At 41.6% G+C, this 17723-nt stretch overlaps 3 protein-coding genes across 3 annotated transcripts; all 3 read left to right on the top strand.

The window, feature by feature from the left end:
• The first annotated feature begins 275 nt into the window (after positions 1-275).
• LOC131675950 (uncharacterized) lies at positions 276-1313 on the top strand. The gene has a single exon (XM_058955074.1). It carries the CDS (start codon positions 276-278, stop codon positions 1311-1313), a length of 1038 nt encoding a protein of 345 aa, XP_058811057.1.
• Positions 1314-1337: 24 nt separating this feature from the next.
• Positions 1338-4553, top strand: LOC131675949 (uncharacterized protein K02A2.6-like). The gene has a single exon (XM_058955073.1). The coding sequence runs from the start codon at positions 1338-1340 to the stop codon at positions 4551-4553; it is 3216 nt and encodes a 1071-aa protein (XP_058811056.1).
• Positions 4554-7572: 3019 nt separating this feature from the next.
• LOC131689992 (anaphase-promoting complex subunit 13) lies at positions 7573-8594 on the top strand. The gene is made up of 3 exons (XM_058975461.1): positions 7573-7688; positions 8153-8239; positions 8312-8594. The coding sequence occupies exons 1-3, from the start codon at positions 7665-7667 to the stop codon at positions 8540-8542; spliced, it is 342 nt and encodes a 113-aa protein (XP_058831444.1). The 5' UTR covers positions 7573-7664; the 3' UTR covers positions 8543-8594.
• Positions 8595-17723: the final 9129 nt, after the last annotated feature.

The raw sequence follows: 17723 nt of genomic DNA, 5'->3' as shown, positions 1-17723 counted from the left end.
CAGTGTATGTAAAAACGTCAGTTGAAATAAAGATGTCTTTGGAATATATGCGCCCGCCGCGTTCGCGCTCGATAGTTAAACGGTGTTTCTAAATTTTTATTAAACAGTCCTTACGATATTCCGGCAGTACAGGTGCCGCATTGGAAGCTAGTACGGTAATGCCCATAGCAACACAATAAGTGGTGTCAGAAGTGGGATAATTCCCGAAAACCTCCAGCGGTCCGAAAGTGAGGTTAGAACCGTCCGAAAACCACGTTTTTTTCTGAGCACCCAAAATGGCTCAAGCAACTCCAGAACTCATGGAGGCACTGTCTGAAATGATCGCTCAGGCTCTGAAAGCATCAATTGGAAGTGTCGTCCAACAAGCACCCGTTTTTAATTTGGCCGGAGAACCTGCTGCTCCATCGCCGAAAGTGCCAACGTTCACCATGTCAGAATTCCGTTCCGGGGAAGAATCGTCTGTCTCCGACTACTTCAATCGTTTCGAGTGGGTACTGCAGCTAAGCCGCATTCCCCAAAACCAGTACGCAAACTATGCCAGAGTGCATTTGGGGGCGGAACTAAATAAGGCATTAAAATTCCTCGTGAGCCCCAACGATCCTGCAGAGACGACATATGAGGATTTACGCACCACACTCACAGATCATTTCGATCGCGCAAAGAATAAATTTGTCGAGAGCATCAAGTTTCGTCAAATCGTACAGCAAAAGGACGAAGCCGTCGCCCAGTTTGTCCTACGTCTTAAGCAGGGTGCTGCAGACTGTGAATACGGCGATTTTCTGGACCGCATGCTGATCGAACAGTTTCTACATGGACTTGAAGCACGAGATATGTGCGACGAAATAATCGCGAAGAACCCAGCAACGTTTAAGGCAGCGTATGAAGTAGCGCACACGCTGGAGGCAACCCGGAACACGGCACGAGAAGTCAATGCTGGAACACCATCAGCGAATGTCGAGGGCACGAACAAGCTTGGATACGAAACTCCAAGAATGAGGAAGTTTAGTCGACGTGCCTCCCCACCACACCAGAAGCCACATCTTCATCAGCAAGGACCATCGGATGAAAAACTACGAAGCGACCGTCACCATGACAGAGGATCAAGCAGCTGCAATGGTTGTGGAGGACAACATATGCGGAATCAGTGCCGTTTTCGCGATGCAAGATGTAACAAGTGTAACAAAACAGGTCACATAGCTCGGGTCTGTCGATCAGCAAGGTCGACGTTTCAAAACGATGCAACTGATCAAATACAGTCTTCAGAGAATCCAGCGTCCGAAGTCGATGTGGTACAAATACTCGGTCAAGTCTGAGACACAACTGCTGTCGGAAAGAAGATGATAAACGTTGTAATCGACGGCCAGCATCTGCAGATGGAGCTTGATACTGGTGCTCCGTGTGGAATAATTTCAGAGGCAAAGCTTAGAGGAATCAAACCAAATTTTTCGTTGCAACCATCAGATAGACACTTTTCAAGCTACTCGGGCCACCGTATCAACTGCCTTGGTCGTGTACCAGTTAACGTATCCATTGGATCGACAACGCGCAAATTAAATGTATATGTTGTGTCTGGCGAATCCGACCCTCTCTTTGGACGTGAATGGATTGCTCAGTTTACTAGCCAGATTAACATCAACCAAATGTTTGCTCCATGCGCACATATCAACGTGCTAACGCATTCTGAACTATCTCCAAATCAAGAAGTGCAGTTGTCAGAACTGCTCGATAAGTACGAAGAAATCTTTAGTGACGTTGCCGGCAAGCTAGTTGGGCCTCCAGCAAAAGTACACTTGAAACCGGGTTCATCCCCTATTTTTGCTAAGGCTCGTGAGGTTCCATTTGCTCTACGAGATCGTTACGCTACCGAAATCGAGAAAAAGATCACCGCAGGATTTTACGAAAAGGTGGACTATTCGGAATGGGCTTCGCCGACACACATCGTTGTGAAGAAGAACGGGGGTATACGTATAACAGGCAACTATAAACCTACTGTTAATCCGAGGATGATAATCGACGAGCATCCAATCCCGAAAGTCGAAACAATTTTCAACAAACTAAAGGGAGCCTCTTTGTTTTGTCATCTAGATTTAACCGATGCCTATACACATCTGCCAATCGATAGCGAGTTCAGTCATGTGCTCACACTAAATACTACGACCCACGGCCTCATTCGCCCCACGAGAGCCGTTTACGGTGCAGCGAATATTCCGGCTATTTGGCAACGTCGAATGGAGAGCATTCTTCAAGGTTTGGATAACGTTGTCAGTTTTTACGACGACATCATCGTCGCCGCAGACAACTTTAGCGATCTTCTGTTAACCCTCACAGCGACAATGGATAGGTTGAAGCAAAACGGGATACGACTCAACCGATCAAAGTGTATCTTCGCTGTTTCATCTTTGGAATGCCTAGGTCACAGAATCGACCGTCACGGTCTGCATAAATCTGACAAACACATCGAAGCAATTCGCGACGCGCCACGACCTGAAACCCCCGAGGAATTGCAGCTTTTCTTAGGTAAGGCAACCTATTACAGTGCGTTTATTCCGAATCTCTCCTCTAGAGCACGAAGCATGCGTGACATGCTGGTCACCGACACGTTTGAGTGGACTGTTGAGGCAGACAAGGCGTACCAAGATTTGAACGAGGCACTTATCTCTCCGCAAGTACTGATGCAGTACGACCCAACATTACCACTTGTTTTGGCAACAGACGCAAGCAAGACAGGACTCGGAGCGGTACTTTCCCATTGCCTGACTAATGGAACGGAACGACCGATAGCATACGCCAGTTGCACGATGTCCAAAACAGAACAACAGTACCCACAAATCGACAAAGAAGCCCTCGCGATAGTGTGGGCGGTTAAAAAGTTTTTTCATTACCTATATGCCCGAAAATTTACTTTGATCACAGATCACAAGCCACTCACGCAGATTTTGCACCCAAAAAAGTCCCTTCCGACACTATGCATCAGTCGAATGGCAAACTATGCTGATTACCTGGCTCATTTCAACTTCGATGTAATCTACAAACCAACCAAACTGAACACCAACGCCGATTATTGTTCCCGCATTCCGAGCAGATCAACTCAGTCCAACGTCAACATTCTGTCTAGCGAGGAAAGAGATGACGAAGATGGATTCGAACGGTTTGCCCTTCTTCAGATACAGCAACTCCCACTGCGAGCTGATACCATAGCACGCGAAACACGGAAGGATCCGCAGCTCGGGAAAATTGTTCGAGAATTGGAATTAGGTCGTAACCTTACACAGTTAGGCTACAAGGCGCCAGAGACAAAATATGCGATAGTCGCCAATTGCTTGCTATTCGAACATCGAGTAGTTATTCCAGCTGTTCTGCGCCAGGCAATCCTACATGATCTGCATACAGCACACTTCGGTGTCGTCAGGATGAAAGGACTGGCGCGATCATATGTTTATTGGCCAGGAATTGACGCGGACATAGAACGAACAGCAAAGTCATGTATGGAGTGCGCGCGTTTTGCACCGGCACCACCAAAGTTCAGTATTCACCACTGGGAATATCCAAACGGGCCGTGGGAACGAATTCACATCGATTATGCCGGTCCCGTTGCTGGTGTAATGCTACTAATAATCGTCGATGCATTCAGTAAATGGTGCGAAGTTAAATCCACTACGTCTACAACAACAGCTGCCACTATCAAGCTTCTCGACGGGCTCTTTTCGGCATATGGCGCACCAGTAACAATAGTGTCGGACAACGGACCACAGTTTACCGCCACGGAATTTAAAACTTTTCTGCAGCAGAGCGGTGTGAAATATCACAAGCTGTCAGCTCCTTATCACCCTGCAACTAATGGCCAGGCCGAGCGTTATGTACAGACGGTCAAAAATGCTTTGAAGGCGATGGGAACAACTAGTGAAAACTTGCAAAGCAATCTTAACGTTTTCTTGCAACAGTACCGAAAAGCGCCGCACACCGAAACTGGAGAATCACCAGCGAAATTGTTCCTTGGTCGAAACATCCGGACTCGACTGGACCTCGTACGTCTACAGAATGCCAACACGAACATCACTGAGAAACAGCAAGCAACGTTCTCCCCATCGTTCCGCTTATTCACACCAGGCCAACAAGTGTTTTTCCTTTCCGGTAATCCGCGGATGGACAAATGGATTCCTGGAATCATTGCTGTACGGTTGGGAGATTTGCACTACGAGATTGTTTACAAGTCAAACCATCTGAAACGTCATGTCGATCAAATCAGATGTTTCGAAGGTAGCGACGGAAAGCAGCCAACACAAACGCACACACCTTCAAGCGAACCAAGGTATTCGATGGCAGCAGGTGAGGCCCCTCGCACCGTTCGTTATTATAGCAACACAATGACATCACAAGAGCCACCAGTATACGCAGAATCCAGCGCATCAGGCGAAAGGTCTTCTGTCCCAGATTCATCTGATGAACAATTTGTGACACCAAGGTCCAGTCCGGTTCAGTATAGAGAAAACTCTCCACCTGCAGTCCGCCGCACGAACAGACTACGTCGTGCCCCTCTACGATATTCTCCGTAATGTTCGAATTTGTTTCTTTGAAGGGGGAGGAAATATTATGTATGCATTCGTTTCAGTCAACTGTAATATGTTCAGTGTATGTAAAAACGTCAGTTGAAATAAAGATGTCTTTGGAATATATGCGCCCGCCGCGTTCGCGCTCGATAGTTAAACGGTGTTTCTAAATTTTTATTAAACAGTCCTTACGATATTCCGGCAGTACAGGTGCCGCATTGGAAGCTAGTACGGTAATGCCCATAGCAACACAATACATATTTTATCGAAAAGAACCATAATTTCGACCGAATTGACCGCAAAATTATTAAACAATATTGTAAACCGCTCCTACAAAGACAATACGCAATGAATAAACACGCGTGCTATGGAATGAAAACTACTAAACCATTTCTTTATCACACTAAAAGAGAAATTCGGAACATATAGATGGATTTACCCTTCTGTAATTGCTTTCCATTCCGCCGATACCAATGATAGGAATTCAAATTTGTTCTTTATTGTTTGTTATAGCCCTTAAAAGGGCTTTCAATTTTACAAAAAATAACATGCAGAATTAAACAGTCAGCTGCTAATATTTGCCATCTCTTCCAGCCGCGCGCTACTTACATCAGATGAATATTTCGAAATGGAAAGAAACAACCTTCCCTTTCAACAGCTAATTTTGAAATACTGATAGTTTGAAACGTGACCAGAGATGCCAGGTACTTTTTTCAAAAGTCTGCAATAATAATTTTAAAAGTCTGGGAAGAACAAAAAATGTCAGGAAAGCTAGTGTAACCAAAAGCCTTTATATTCAAAAATCTGCAAATATCTGCAACCAAACTAAAAAATCTGCAAATATCTGCAACCAAACGGAAAAATCTGCAAATATCTGCGTCATCGAAAAAATCTACAGCTTAAATTAAAAGTCTGCGAATTTGCAGACTTGTCTGCAAATCTGGCATCTCTGAACGTGACATCGGCTTTTATCACTTTCGCACTGTTGATGGAAGGACTGCCTTCTTGCAGAATAACGAAAAAAATATTTGCGGATTCTTTTTGGTACGGCTTTCGTTAGTTGGCAGTGTTGCCACATCCTCCAATTTTCTGAAACATTGCAGAATTTTGGAATATGTTTCCGAAAGATTATTTTTAATAAATCACAGGTTTTCACCAATTTCAGCCTGGAAATGTACCTTTAAGTAGCTGCACATTTTTGTACTGTTTCGGAAGGATGAATTTAAACAAATCTCAGATTGTTGCTAATTTCAGATTGTCAATATACGCGCAAGCAACAAATAACGAATATAAACTGCGCAATTGGATTATCGATGTTAATGATTGGAAATAGTCAAATTTGCTCTTTATTGTTGTTAATGTTATAGCCCTTAAAAGGGCTTTTTATTAAACAATAATAACATGCAGAATGGAATGGAACAATTAGTCAGCTTCAACTGAGGTTTTTCAACTCTTCTAGCCGCGCGCTATTTACATTGAATACATACTTAGAAGTGGAAAGAAACAACCTTCCCCTTCAACAGCTAATTTTGAAATACTGATAGTTTGAAACGTGACATCGGCTTTTATCACTTTCGCACTGTTGATGGAAGGACTGCCTTCTTGCAGAATAACGAAAAAATATTTGCAGATTCTTTTTGGTGCGACTTTCGCTAGTTGACAGTGTTGCCACATCCTCCGATTTCTACAATGTTGCAGAATTTTAGATGTTTCCGAAAGATTACAGGTTTTCACTAATTGCAGCCTAGAAATGTACCTTTAAGTAGCTGCACATTTTTGTACTGTTTCGGAAGGATGAATTTAAACAAATATCAGATTGTTGCTATGTTAATGATTGGAAATATTCAAATTTGCTCTTTATTGTTGTTAATGTTATAGCCCTTAAAAGGGCTTTTAATTAAACAATAATAACATGCAGAATGGAATGGAACAATTAGTCAGCTTCAACTGAGGTTTTCAACTCTTCTAGCCGCGCGCTATTTACATTGAATAAATACTTAGAAGTGGAAAGAAACAACCTTCCCCTGCAGCAGCTAATTTTGAAATACTGATAGTTTGAAACGTGACATCGGCTTTTATCACTTTCGCACTGTTGATGGAAGGACTGCCTTCTTGCAGAATAACGAAAAAATATTTGCAGATTCTTTTTGGTGCGACTTTCGCTAGTTGACAGAGTACCCACATCCTCTGATTTTCCATAATTGCAGATTGTTTCCGACAATTTTAAATAAATTGCAGATTTTCACAAATTCCAGATTATTGATGTACGTTTGAGTAGCAAGTTATTCGATAATATTGCACATTTTGGTATTATGTTCTAATTTTAAACAAATTACAGATTGTTGCTGATTTCAGATTGTCAATGTACGCACAAGCAGTAAGTAATGAATATAAATAGCGGAATCAGGTTATCGCTGTCAATGATAGAAAGTATTTAAATTGATTCATTATTTGTTACAGCCCTTAAAAGGGCTTTTAGTTGCAAGAAAATATGCAATTTAATGCAAAGGATCCATTGATTAGTTTCACTGCAGCAATAACTTACTCCAGTACTGACTCCCGAAAAATTTTCATTTGGTTCAACAATATGAGGGTTTATGCCAACACTGCGGAAAATTTATAGCGTCTCCCGCTTACAGGGTGGCCAGACCTACCGATTTATCGGTAGTCCTACCGATTTTGGTCTTCCCTACCGATTCACAGACGACGAAGGCAAAACTACCGATATTTTGTTATTCCTACCGAAAACTACCGATTTTTATTGATTTTGGACACATCCTACTCAACATTTAATTTTTTGGTTGGATTTGGCATGATATGTGTTGTCAGTATTTTACAATTCTATGTCAATACTACGTTTTTGGGACAACAACCCGGCCTACCGATAACTACCGATAAACTTTTAGTGACCCTACCGATATTAAGGAATTCTATCTGGCCACCCTGCCCGCTTATCACACCATTCGGACGTTACTGCCAAGACGTTATTGGTTCGAAATGCCAACAACAAATAGTATGAATCGAGCAAGCGGCACATGTATATATAACCTTCTGATATTTGATAGTCACGTTGGTACGATCTATTGACGGCTTTGTCCGGGATAGATTGAATATTGTATGGGAGTTTTCACGTTTTTCGAGGTATGTTCATTTTTACGGATTTTTCAATAGTGTACTATTGAAATACAAAAACCATATTGTAATAAAACTAAATTTGAGTTGTTTCCGAATTGTGTAATGGTAAAAAGACGGAAATCCGTCCATAAATAACAGAGTTATTAGCGTTCAAAATAGTGACGCAAAAACGTGACATCGTTTGATTTTAGATTTTAGAATGACACCCAGACCCAGATAGTGCAGTAAGACATTTTTAATGTCAAAAACAATAGGATTTATTGCTTCGATAGTTGGATTTTTGATGCACTTCACTATCACAGTTTTTTCACGGTTGCCAAATGAAGTGATATGAAATCGACAAAAAATTAACTTTTTCCATCAAATTTATTGTAAAAACCGAGATACTGGCAGCCATGCTAACCTTCCAGCTACTAAAAGTAAGAAGAAGTTTGTTTTGACACTTTTCTATGTCAATAATTAATTGTCAGGTCGAAGGAGTTGCACTTTTGATTCATCACACTTTCATACTGTGCAGTTCGATTTGGTGGGAACTGTGCAATATCATGGATAGCGAGGTATAATTTATTTTCTATTAATGTGCATTTCATTTGGTTATACGTGAAATTTAAAAAAGTTATTATTTGTAGCTGTTATCGGACGGATATTTGATCGATTTGGTTGACAGCGAGTGGTTGACAGATGAATTACCCAATGATCAAATAATGGTTCCGTCTGAGAAACTACCCGATCCTGAGGCAGATAACGGTGATTCACATTTAACGCTGAAAGAACAGGAGCAGAAATGGACCGATCTTGCATTGTCTTCGCTTGCTCCGGAGCTGTCTATTTCAGATCAGTTGAATTTGAATGGTGTTTAGAAGAAAATATAATATCCATGATTGATAGGTAATGAATTACTTTGAAAATGAATTTGACATTACTTTATCTATCTCTTCCGTCTGCAATTTGTAATGTTTAGGAATGGGCGATGACGATGCGATTTTTTCTTCTTTTTACCTCGAAAAATCGATTTTTTTTTCCGGCTCGATGTTTGAGAACATCGATGTTTTCGCATTAAAAAGATCGATGTACACTGAGAAACAAAAATATGCATAGTTAAGCTACCAGTACACTGTTTGTAATAACGTCAAATATTTGCCATCTTTCGTGAAATAAATTTGAACTGCTGTGTACTGGGCCTTCAAATATTTGATCAAACACAGTTTGCCAAATTTTTTATTCGTGTTTGTCAAAGCGATTATTTGTCTATTCGTCAAATAGTGTACTGACCAGTTTGTCAAAACTTCAAACTGCGTAACGCTGCAGTTTGTCAAGCTTGTCGATGGAGAATTTTGTCAAACTTGTTGATGGAGAAGTTTGTCAAACTTGTTATTGGAGACATTTGTCAAACTTGTTGATGGAAAAGTTTGACGAACGTGCTTTGCTCATTCAGGATAGCAAAATACGCCGTTCGCGAAACTGATTTGTTTTGACAGAATTTGTTGCCAAAACGAAAAAAAAGTTAAGGTTTGAAATTCGGCAGATTGATTATTTATTTACGTGACTTTAAATAATTCATTCGACACGTTAAAAAAAATCAGCGCTATTTTGATATTGTTGGTATTTGTCTTTCCAGGAAAATCATGCCTCAAATAAATCGGAAAGGTACAAATTATTTGAATTCAATTGTTTGATACATGCTGAAATGTAAGCAAATGCCATTTCTTTTGAATCCTTTCCGATAGTTCACCAAGAATCAGCTGCTCTTGAAAAGCATACAGCAGTTGAGTATACTGCCAGTCTTGCGTGGTATTATTGTAGAGTTGAATTCTACATCCTGGTCGGACCGTAGCCTGTGTTGACTATTGTTATTTTATCATAAAGTACTGAATGAGCTCATGGAAGTCGAGATGATGAAGTCTGTCGATAGCGATTCCATCGAATCCATCAAACGGAGCCTGCGTCTGGCGCTGGATATTTACGCTACTAATGTTGGTGCGCCAAATACTACCTATTAAACGCGTACACTATCCTCACCACTTCCCAAAAACATGCTCAGGACAAATTGCTCAAGTTGTCCGGTGCTGTTCTTGGTAGCTTTAACAGTTTGGGACCGAGAAAGTTATTTTAGCTTCGGCAAATCGCCTCTCCTTCGTCCGTCTCCAGATCTCTCAAAACCTCTGTCGAACCGTTTGTGTTTGTTACTCATGTGATACACCCCGCTTTGCTGATGCTTGAATGTTTGGCTGCAGATTTTACATGAGTAGGGGAAAGAAGGTAACAGTGGAACTATGAAAACGTATTGTTTTCATAGTTCCACTGTTACCTTCTTTCCCCTACATCTTTTCCTTCACGTCGGTATTAGAAGCCTTGCATTTGGCCACATATGTGTTATACTTTTTACCACAATCGCGACAATTGAACAGTTTCCCAGTGGCATGTAACTTCTCGTATAGCCGGAAACTTTTCGCCGATCGGTAGACCTTGCTACATACTCGACATTTGTGCTCGGGCAGCACGTCGACTTCGCGTCCTATACCATTATCTGGTTGTGTTGGGTTCGCAGGTGCACCGTCAGATTGTAGGATTGAGCAAATACAAATTAAATACGCCAAGGTCCCATACACAAGGGTCATCATTTCTTGGTTCTTCAGGAGCTACGGACTAGAAGGTTTTTCCGCATTCTCTTTCTCTGGACTGTCAGTCGCCGGTTCTGATTCCTTGTCCTTGGTCATACTCAGATGATCACAGGTTTGCTTTAATTTGGGCGACGAGATGGTCAAAGCCTCGTCCAACGGAACCTTAGCGGCTTTGCGCCGCTTTGGATCCTTGGCCTCGGATATGCGGCCAAGCCGCATCACACTAGCTCCGCTGCATAAGCTCACTTATTAAAGCACTGTCATTGTTATGAGTGTTATTAAGCACAGATTATTTTTTCAGTTTGTTAAACTTTGATTAAAAATTTCACATTTCCGCTCTCGGATTAGGATTATTTAGGATAAAATACACCGTTTTGGCAAAAAATCCGTATTAAAATTGTACCTCTATCGCTAAAGTCAGTAAACTAGACAATTACCGAACGTACTAGTGGTATCCAAAATATTAATTCCTGGTCCGAAGATTTAGACGAAATCAAAAACGCAATCGAAATTAAATGTCATAAATTTTCAAACATAACAAAAAAGCAAAAGCTGTGTTGCTAGTTTGGCACTATTTCATCAAAGTACCTACTCGTGTGCCATCGAATGTGCGTCGTCATCAGGTACTTGTCCGCAAACTCTTTATTACAATATGGACATCTGTTCCGAATGGGTAATGAACGATCCTTCTTTAGCGGCAAACCATCAGATCCCTTTTCTCCCTTCGAACTACTTTGTTTCATCTTGCGATCCGGATCCATAAATCAACGAAAACACTCTGCAAATCGCCCATTTCAACTTTTTCCTCTCCCAACCCCCTAATAACGTAAATCTTCCCATTCTCTCCCTTGGTGCGCATTTCGGTTGGTTTTTGGTTCCAAAGGAAAATGTTTAATTCATCAGTTTCCTCCACTGCGTTTTCGATATCTGATCGCTCATCGTCCGCGTACTCGTGTACTAACTCTGGATCCACTTTGATGTCAACTTCTCCCGCGCTAGGCCGAATCTGAAAGCAGCTTTTGAAAATAATTAGCTGCTGTATGAGGGTTCTGTGGCGTTTGTAACATGTAATGTTACAAATGGGCAATGGAGAAATTTGGCATCGTCAGGGTGCGCCTGATTTGTTCTTTTCGTTCTTCCGTAACGGCAAGCACGCGCCGAAAGAGTGCTCTACATAGGCCAGCGCAGAAACCACACCTGTTGGAGCTGTGGGAGGAATGTTACCACTTAACTGTAAATGTGAGAAAGTACATAAACAAGTGAGCGAGAAATGTATGTCCAACAATACAAGAGGATTAAATATTTTTCAAATTCCCGTTCTAATCATCTTTTGTCCAATTGAAGTCTGCCTAAACTTTTTTGGGGTAGACCCTTGTCGCTGTAGAATTCTATGCAATTCCTTTCACACACACTAAGGCCATTGCAAATCTTTTTTAAAAATTATGTCACCCCCCCCCTTCAAAATCGTTGAAAAAAATCAGGGGGCAAATAATTTTTTTAAAATAACCAAAATTCAAAAAATTGGCACGTTTTATAGAGCAACAATAGCTGCCATGGAGTTTTGCTTTTCGTAACTGAAAACTATTATGGTAGTTTTAGAAATTACCATCCCATGATAATTTTTATTTTGACCATTCTCAGGTAAATGGGAATTTTAAATGAGATCATCGATCCAGTCCAACATCAAATGAAACGTTTGCTGGTCGCGGAAGGAAGGACCCATCTGTGTATTATCAAACGAAAATCTCATGGCAAGGCTAATACAGACCGACTTCTGAATCGATTCCATTTTAAATGCAACAGTCGATAGAGACATAATCGATCGTTGCATTCGAAAATAATTTCGATAAGGAAACAATCTGAATTCAAATCAGACTCCTGGCGATTTATATGTGGTATATTCAATATACATGAGCTTTACCGAAAAGTTTTTGACAATTAAAGATTTCATATGGGATCGTAGTGTTTATACCGTATTTCCGCAGCCATATGTGCGATTCTTATGAACTTGATCAGATCAAAATCTGCTACCAAACCCTCCATTTAAGGCTAAGCTTGTGAAATTCGAATAAGTCGTTTTCCAAGAAGCCGAAGAGACATTAATTCTGAAATATTCCAAGAACCAGAAACGTGCGAAATTTTCGAGATAGACGCTGGAATCAAAAGAACTTTGTCTGGCCATCAGCGATCAAGAATGCTCTAGCAAAGCTAAATATACTGCCGTTCTAAGCATAATTGTCCCATGTATATAGGGAATCCCATAGAACATGGGACAAATATGCTTTTAACGGCAGTATAGATCTTACAAATAATGGTATCATCGGCACTTACCGCAGGGGGAACCGGCAATCCATTATCGATGTCAATTTTTGTAGCCTTGGAGTAACCGGAAAGATGGACTGAAAAGTGTGCGAGGATATATCCACGGTACAGCATTGATAACAGGACTATGAACTACACATGAATATGAATATGTGGGAGATATATAAACGAGTGAAGATGGAAAACAGCGATTTTTCACAGGAACGTGTCCGTCGAAGAACTTGAATTTGAAGGTATCCTCTTCAACCTAAATGCGAACGAGTTCACGGCACTACTAACAAGGGCGTGTAATGCGACCATACCAAGGGATGGGAAACCGAGAAAAGGTCGCCGGGTGCAATACGACGATTATCGATCTACGTATAAGTTGCCTCCGAGCTTGGAGAAGAAGTCGCAGATCACTTCGGTTTCTCATCTCGCTCAGTTCTGAAGCTAGAAATCGCTCCGCTGCAATAGCAGGGCAAATAATCAAATTTACCCGCGCGACGCTTGGTCTATTTGCAAAGGCAAAAATTGATTCCTTCTGCCTAGTTTGTGAAACGTGAACACACAATGAGTGACAATGCAAAGCAAAAGTATATCACGATGCGGGCAAACTGTGTTGCTGTCGACTACACGAAATATCCGGTAATACCATCAATTCATGAAGGGGAGCAAATGTTGAAGGTGAACTTGAAGTTCAACGTAGCTTGCGGTACTTTATGCGGTGCAATTTCACCATTTACGTCATGCGGTACTGTATATGTTAAAAGACATTAGTCAAGCAGAATCATTCGCTTCCCAGAACAACATGAAACACGTCATCGAATGTAATGACATTTTATACAGTATCCCAACGTATATAGATGTTGACAGTATTGAAATAAAGATACATGACCTGGCACCACGTACTAGTTCCTTCGCTATCAAACAAATCCTGTCAAAATACGGAGAGGTGAATAGTGTTAAGGAAGATACTTGGATGAACTTCTTCCCAAGACTCCGCAACGGCGTTCGTGTGGTGAGAATGCATCCGACAAAACCTATTCCCTCTTACTTGACTTTCACATGCAAATCACCTCATGGTGTTGAATATTCTCAACGAATACTAGTCACGCACCCAGGACAGATTCCTACCTGTCAATATTGTGATCATCCGCTACACCACGGGAAACCTTGCGCAGAGAATGCTAAAGAAATTCCACGTGATACGACCAAAGCCGGTATACAATCATTGTATGTTAAACCACAACCAGTTGGTAAACCAACGACTGCAGACCGGGCATTCACAAGCACCAGCTCAACAACGATCGGCCCCAGTACCACTAAACCAACTGCTATTACCAACATCGAAGTAACAACGATTACAGCAAATGTTTCCAAACCAACAACCAACACCACCAATAAGGAATCAAATACCGATGAAGAAGGATTTACAATAGCGACCCGTAAGCACAAACAACAAATAAGAACATCCGACGATGAGCAAGATGAATGCAGTACCGATGATGACATGGACGTAAACGAAAACGCGAGAGAAGACGGACCAAATGACCCCCAAGGTACGCTCCACGGCTCGGTTGTGCTAACGCATTGAGCCGTGTCAAATATATTTAAAATTAAAACAGAAGTCAGAAAGCTCAAGGGAAGCGAGCTGCAAGAACCGCTCTCAACAAAGCAGTCAAGCTGTACAAGAAAGTCTTGCCACAAAGCCAACGCGAATTTCCTTAGGAGAGACCTACAAAGTTGGTATAACCAAGATAAAAGGCTCAGCTGCGCCACCTGAAAGGTGCCCGGAAAAGATGGAGGTCACCATCGAAAGGTTTTCCCCACAACATGAATCTATTTTCGCCGTACAGTGAGGAGGATGATCACAAAGATGAAGATCGATTTACCAACAAACAGCTTATCGAGATGGCGAAAGCCATAAAAGTGAAGTGATACATGAGAGCCCGGATATGTTCAAAACGATCCGATAAATGGAAGCGACAAAAGCTGATGTTGCTTCCGATGCCGGGACAACATGGAGATCTTTCAGCGTAGTCAATATATCCCTTGGTAATGTTAGAGAAAAGGAGTAATCCTGAACAAGCTAACGAAGTACGCGGACCGTGAGAACGGCATCTCATGTAATTCGGCTTCCATATAGGCAGGTCTACAGTGAAATTCATCCAAACGGTTGTGGGAGCTTTGGAGACAGCAGAGATAAGGATATCGTTTTTGCGTGGTGGTTCCCTTAGACGTTAAGAATGCTTCAATAGTACTAGCTGGGAAGCAATCGCCCATTCGATGTACAGCATGAGTAACTCTGCAGGATATTATAGAGATATTTTCAGTACCGAACACTACGAGACAGACAAGGGAGAATCACAACTACAACTGACGTTCCTCGACTCGACGCTGTGGAACGCAGTGTACGATGGAGTATTGAAGCTGAACCTTCCCAGAGATATAACGATTTTCGGCTTCACGGATGATGTGGTGTTCCAAGTAATCGGACAATCGCTAGAAGAGGAGACACTCGACACGGAGACGATTGCCCATCATAAAACAGAGTTGGTGATGACTAGCAGCCGAAAGACAGCGCGGTCGGAAAATATATCATCGATTTGAACTTTTAAAGTTACGATGATTATGTTAAGGGGAAGGCTGTGAGAGCAACCACAGCTTTGCTTGAGGCGCCAGTGTACTGGGCATCACGAACCAGCTGGAATCGCCGTACCGAAGCATGTGAGCAGCCTAGTTTCACCATCAGGGACAAGATCGAGTAGGTCGAGTGAAGCACCAGCGGTGGGTCGTCGAGTTTTCAACGAACCGGAAGCAGCGAACCAGAAGCTACGCTCCATCCGGTATCGCCGAACCGTCCTCTCCAAGTACTGGTTGGCCCTTTGAGTAAGATTTATGGACTATGCGAGAAGATTGCGATAAAACTGGGAGCTAAATGACTCACGCAACAGGCATCGGTATCGGGAGAACTTCCGACGAGGAATTGAGATGGCTCGCGAAAACAGGAACTAAATGGTTCACAGAAACGGGAGCTAAATGGCTAACGGAAGTTCACCACTGCGATTAGCCGGATATGTGTTCGGAGCTAAACCGCTCTAATGTATCATTTTGTCTTAAGACTGAATCAGCCTCCCCACGATATAACACTTCGATGCAGTCTCGTGGAACAAAAGGAAGGAAGAGAAGTAAGGACTATTAGTAGCGGTTACGCACAAAAGTGAATCCCACCTAGAGCCAATGCAGAATTACTATCATGTACCAAACAAACAAATCTACAAGTGTTCAAGCACAAGCGATAAACCAAAGCTAATGTTTCCACTAGAGTTCGATAAAGTATAGTATGCACAGGATGTACGTTCACCAGGCTACTGTATACGAAATAGGCAATAGAAAAAATTAAAGGGTTGTGTACAAGACACGACCACGATGACATTAAAAATGCGACCTTTTTTTGTGAGCCATCCATATTATTCATGGATACACTCTTTAATACCATCGACTTATTTAGCATTACACGCATGAAATTGCTCACTCGGGATAATTGCTGAATTTTTATATCAAGTAATGAGAAAAAATATGACAATTAGCTAGTTTGATTTTATCCTAGACACATACAGTCATTTGTTATTGAACACGTGAATTCCTTGAAATAATGATTCTTACAAATAGCACCTCGCATCTATCTTTCAATGCACTGCCGCTATAAGCATAACTGTCCTATGTGCTATGGGATTCTATATACACATGGGACAATTATGCGTAGAGCGGCAGTGCATGTTATCAAATTAAATGTTTGAAGGCACGATTGTGAAATAGGTTTTCCGTCGTGATTGCATATGGCATGTTTTCATAATCACATATGAAAAATCACATATATGTTTTCATATATTATTTTCATAGATTGATTAAAATTAACTTTGAAACGTACTATAAAAAAATGAAAAATTTAAATAAACTCTTTTTGGTATTGTGGGGTCTTGAAAAGGACCATTGGTGGAATCCTGAAAAGGACTATTTGCGGGGTTCTAAAAAGAACCATTTGTGGAGCCCTGAAAAGGACAATTTTTGGTCTTGGCAAAGACCGATAAGATTGATGTCCCACGAGCGATTTTCGGGTGGTAATGGTGGTGCTGATCCAAACGAGAAGGCGAGTCCCAGATGACGATTCGGTGCGTAATGCTGATGATTGCGGCCCTGTAAAGATATGAAAGAGACACATTAGTCAAACACGGTTAAAGCTCAATCAGCGACAGAATGGGGTATGCTAAAGTAGTTGCTTGGGATGATTCCAATCGGTTTTTAACTAGATTGTTCAAGCTTAGCCGAAACTACGTTGCAATGTTGTCCGTTGGTATTGGATTACACGATGTGGTTTAATTGTGGTACCTAGTTACCCACTTTCTGCTGAGGCATGATGGCTAATGAAATTTTGATTTCGTCCGCCATGGCTAGTAAACGGCGGGCGAACATCGTAATAGCGCAGCCCGCTTTTGGGACTTGTATTTTTTAATCGACGGCTGACACTTAGCCGTTTTCGCGATTTTTTCGGGACTTGTGTTTTTTCGGGACATAGTTTTTTTTTCGATTTTTTTTTATTATGGGACTTTACGGTATTTTACTGGAGATGTACAGCAGTGAATTTCGGTGGTGTTTCCTCCCGTTCTCGGGGGAGCGGATTATACTGCTAGTGCAAGTGATTTACGGATCGAGCCGAATCTCCGCAATCAAAAGTGTTTTCAATAAGAAAAGTTGCTGTTGTGCAAAATAGTGATATTCGATCATAGATGTTGATGTCGTTGTCAAATTCTTCTGCATAAAAATACTTGTTTCTTCCAAAGGTGAGCGAAGTATTAGATTGATACTGGAGATGTACAGCAGTGAATTTCGGTGGTGTTTCCTCCCGTTCTGTTATTGGGTTACTGTTATTGGGTTAATTCTGTTATTCTGTTACTGTTATTGGGTTAATCAATTCCTCGTCCGGCGGATTCTTAGTGGCTTTGCGCCTCTTCGGATCCTTCGCCTCGGGTATGCGACCAAGCCACATCACACTAGCTCCACTGTATAAGCTCACTTGTTTAAGCACTGTTATTGTTATGAGTGTTATTAATCACAA

The sequence above is a fragment of the Topomyia yanbarensis genome, chromosome 1, assembly GCF_030247195.1.
Source record: "Topomyia yanbarensis strain Yona2022 chromosome 1, ASM3024719v1, whole genome shotgun sequence".
Taxonomy (NCBI): Eukaryota; Metazoa; Arthropoda; class Insecta; order Diptera; family Culicidae; genus Topomyia; species Topomyia yanbarensis.
The sequence above is the reverse complement of the archived record's forward strand: the minus strand, read 5'-3'. Positions and strand labels throughout refer to the sequence as shown.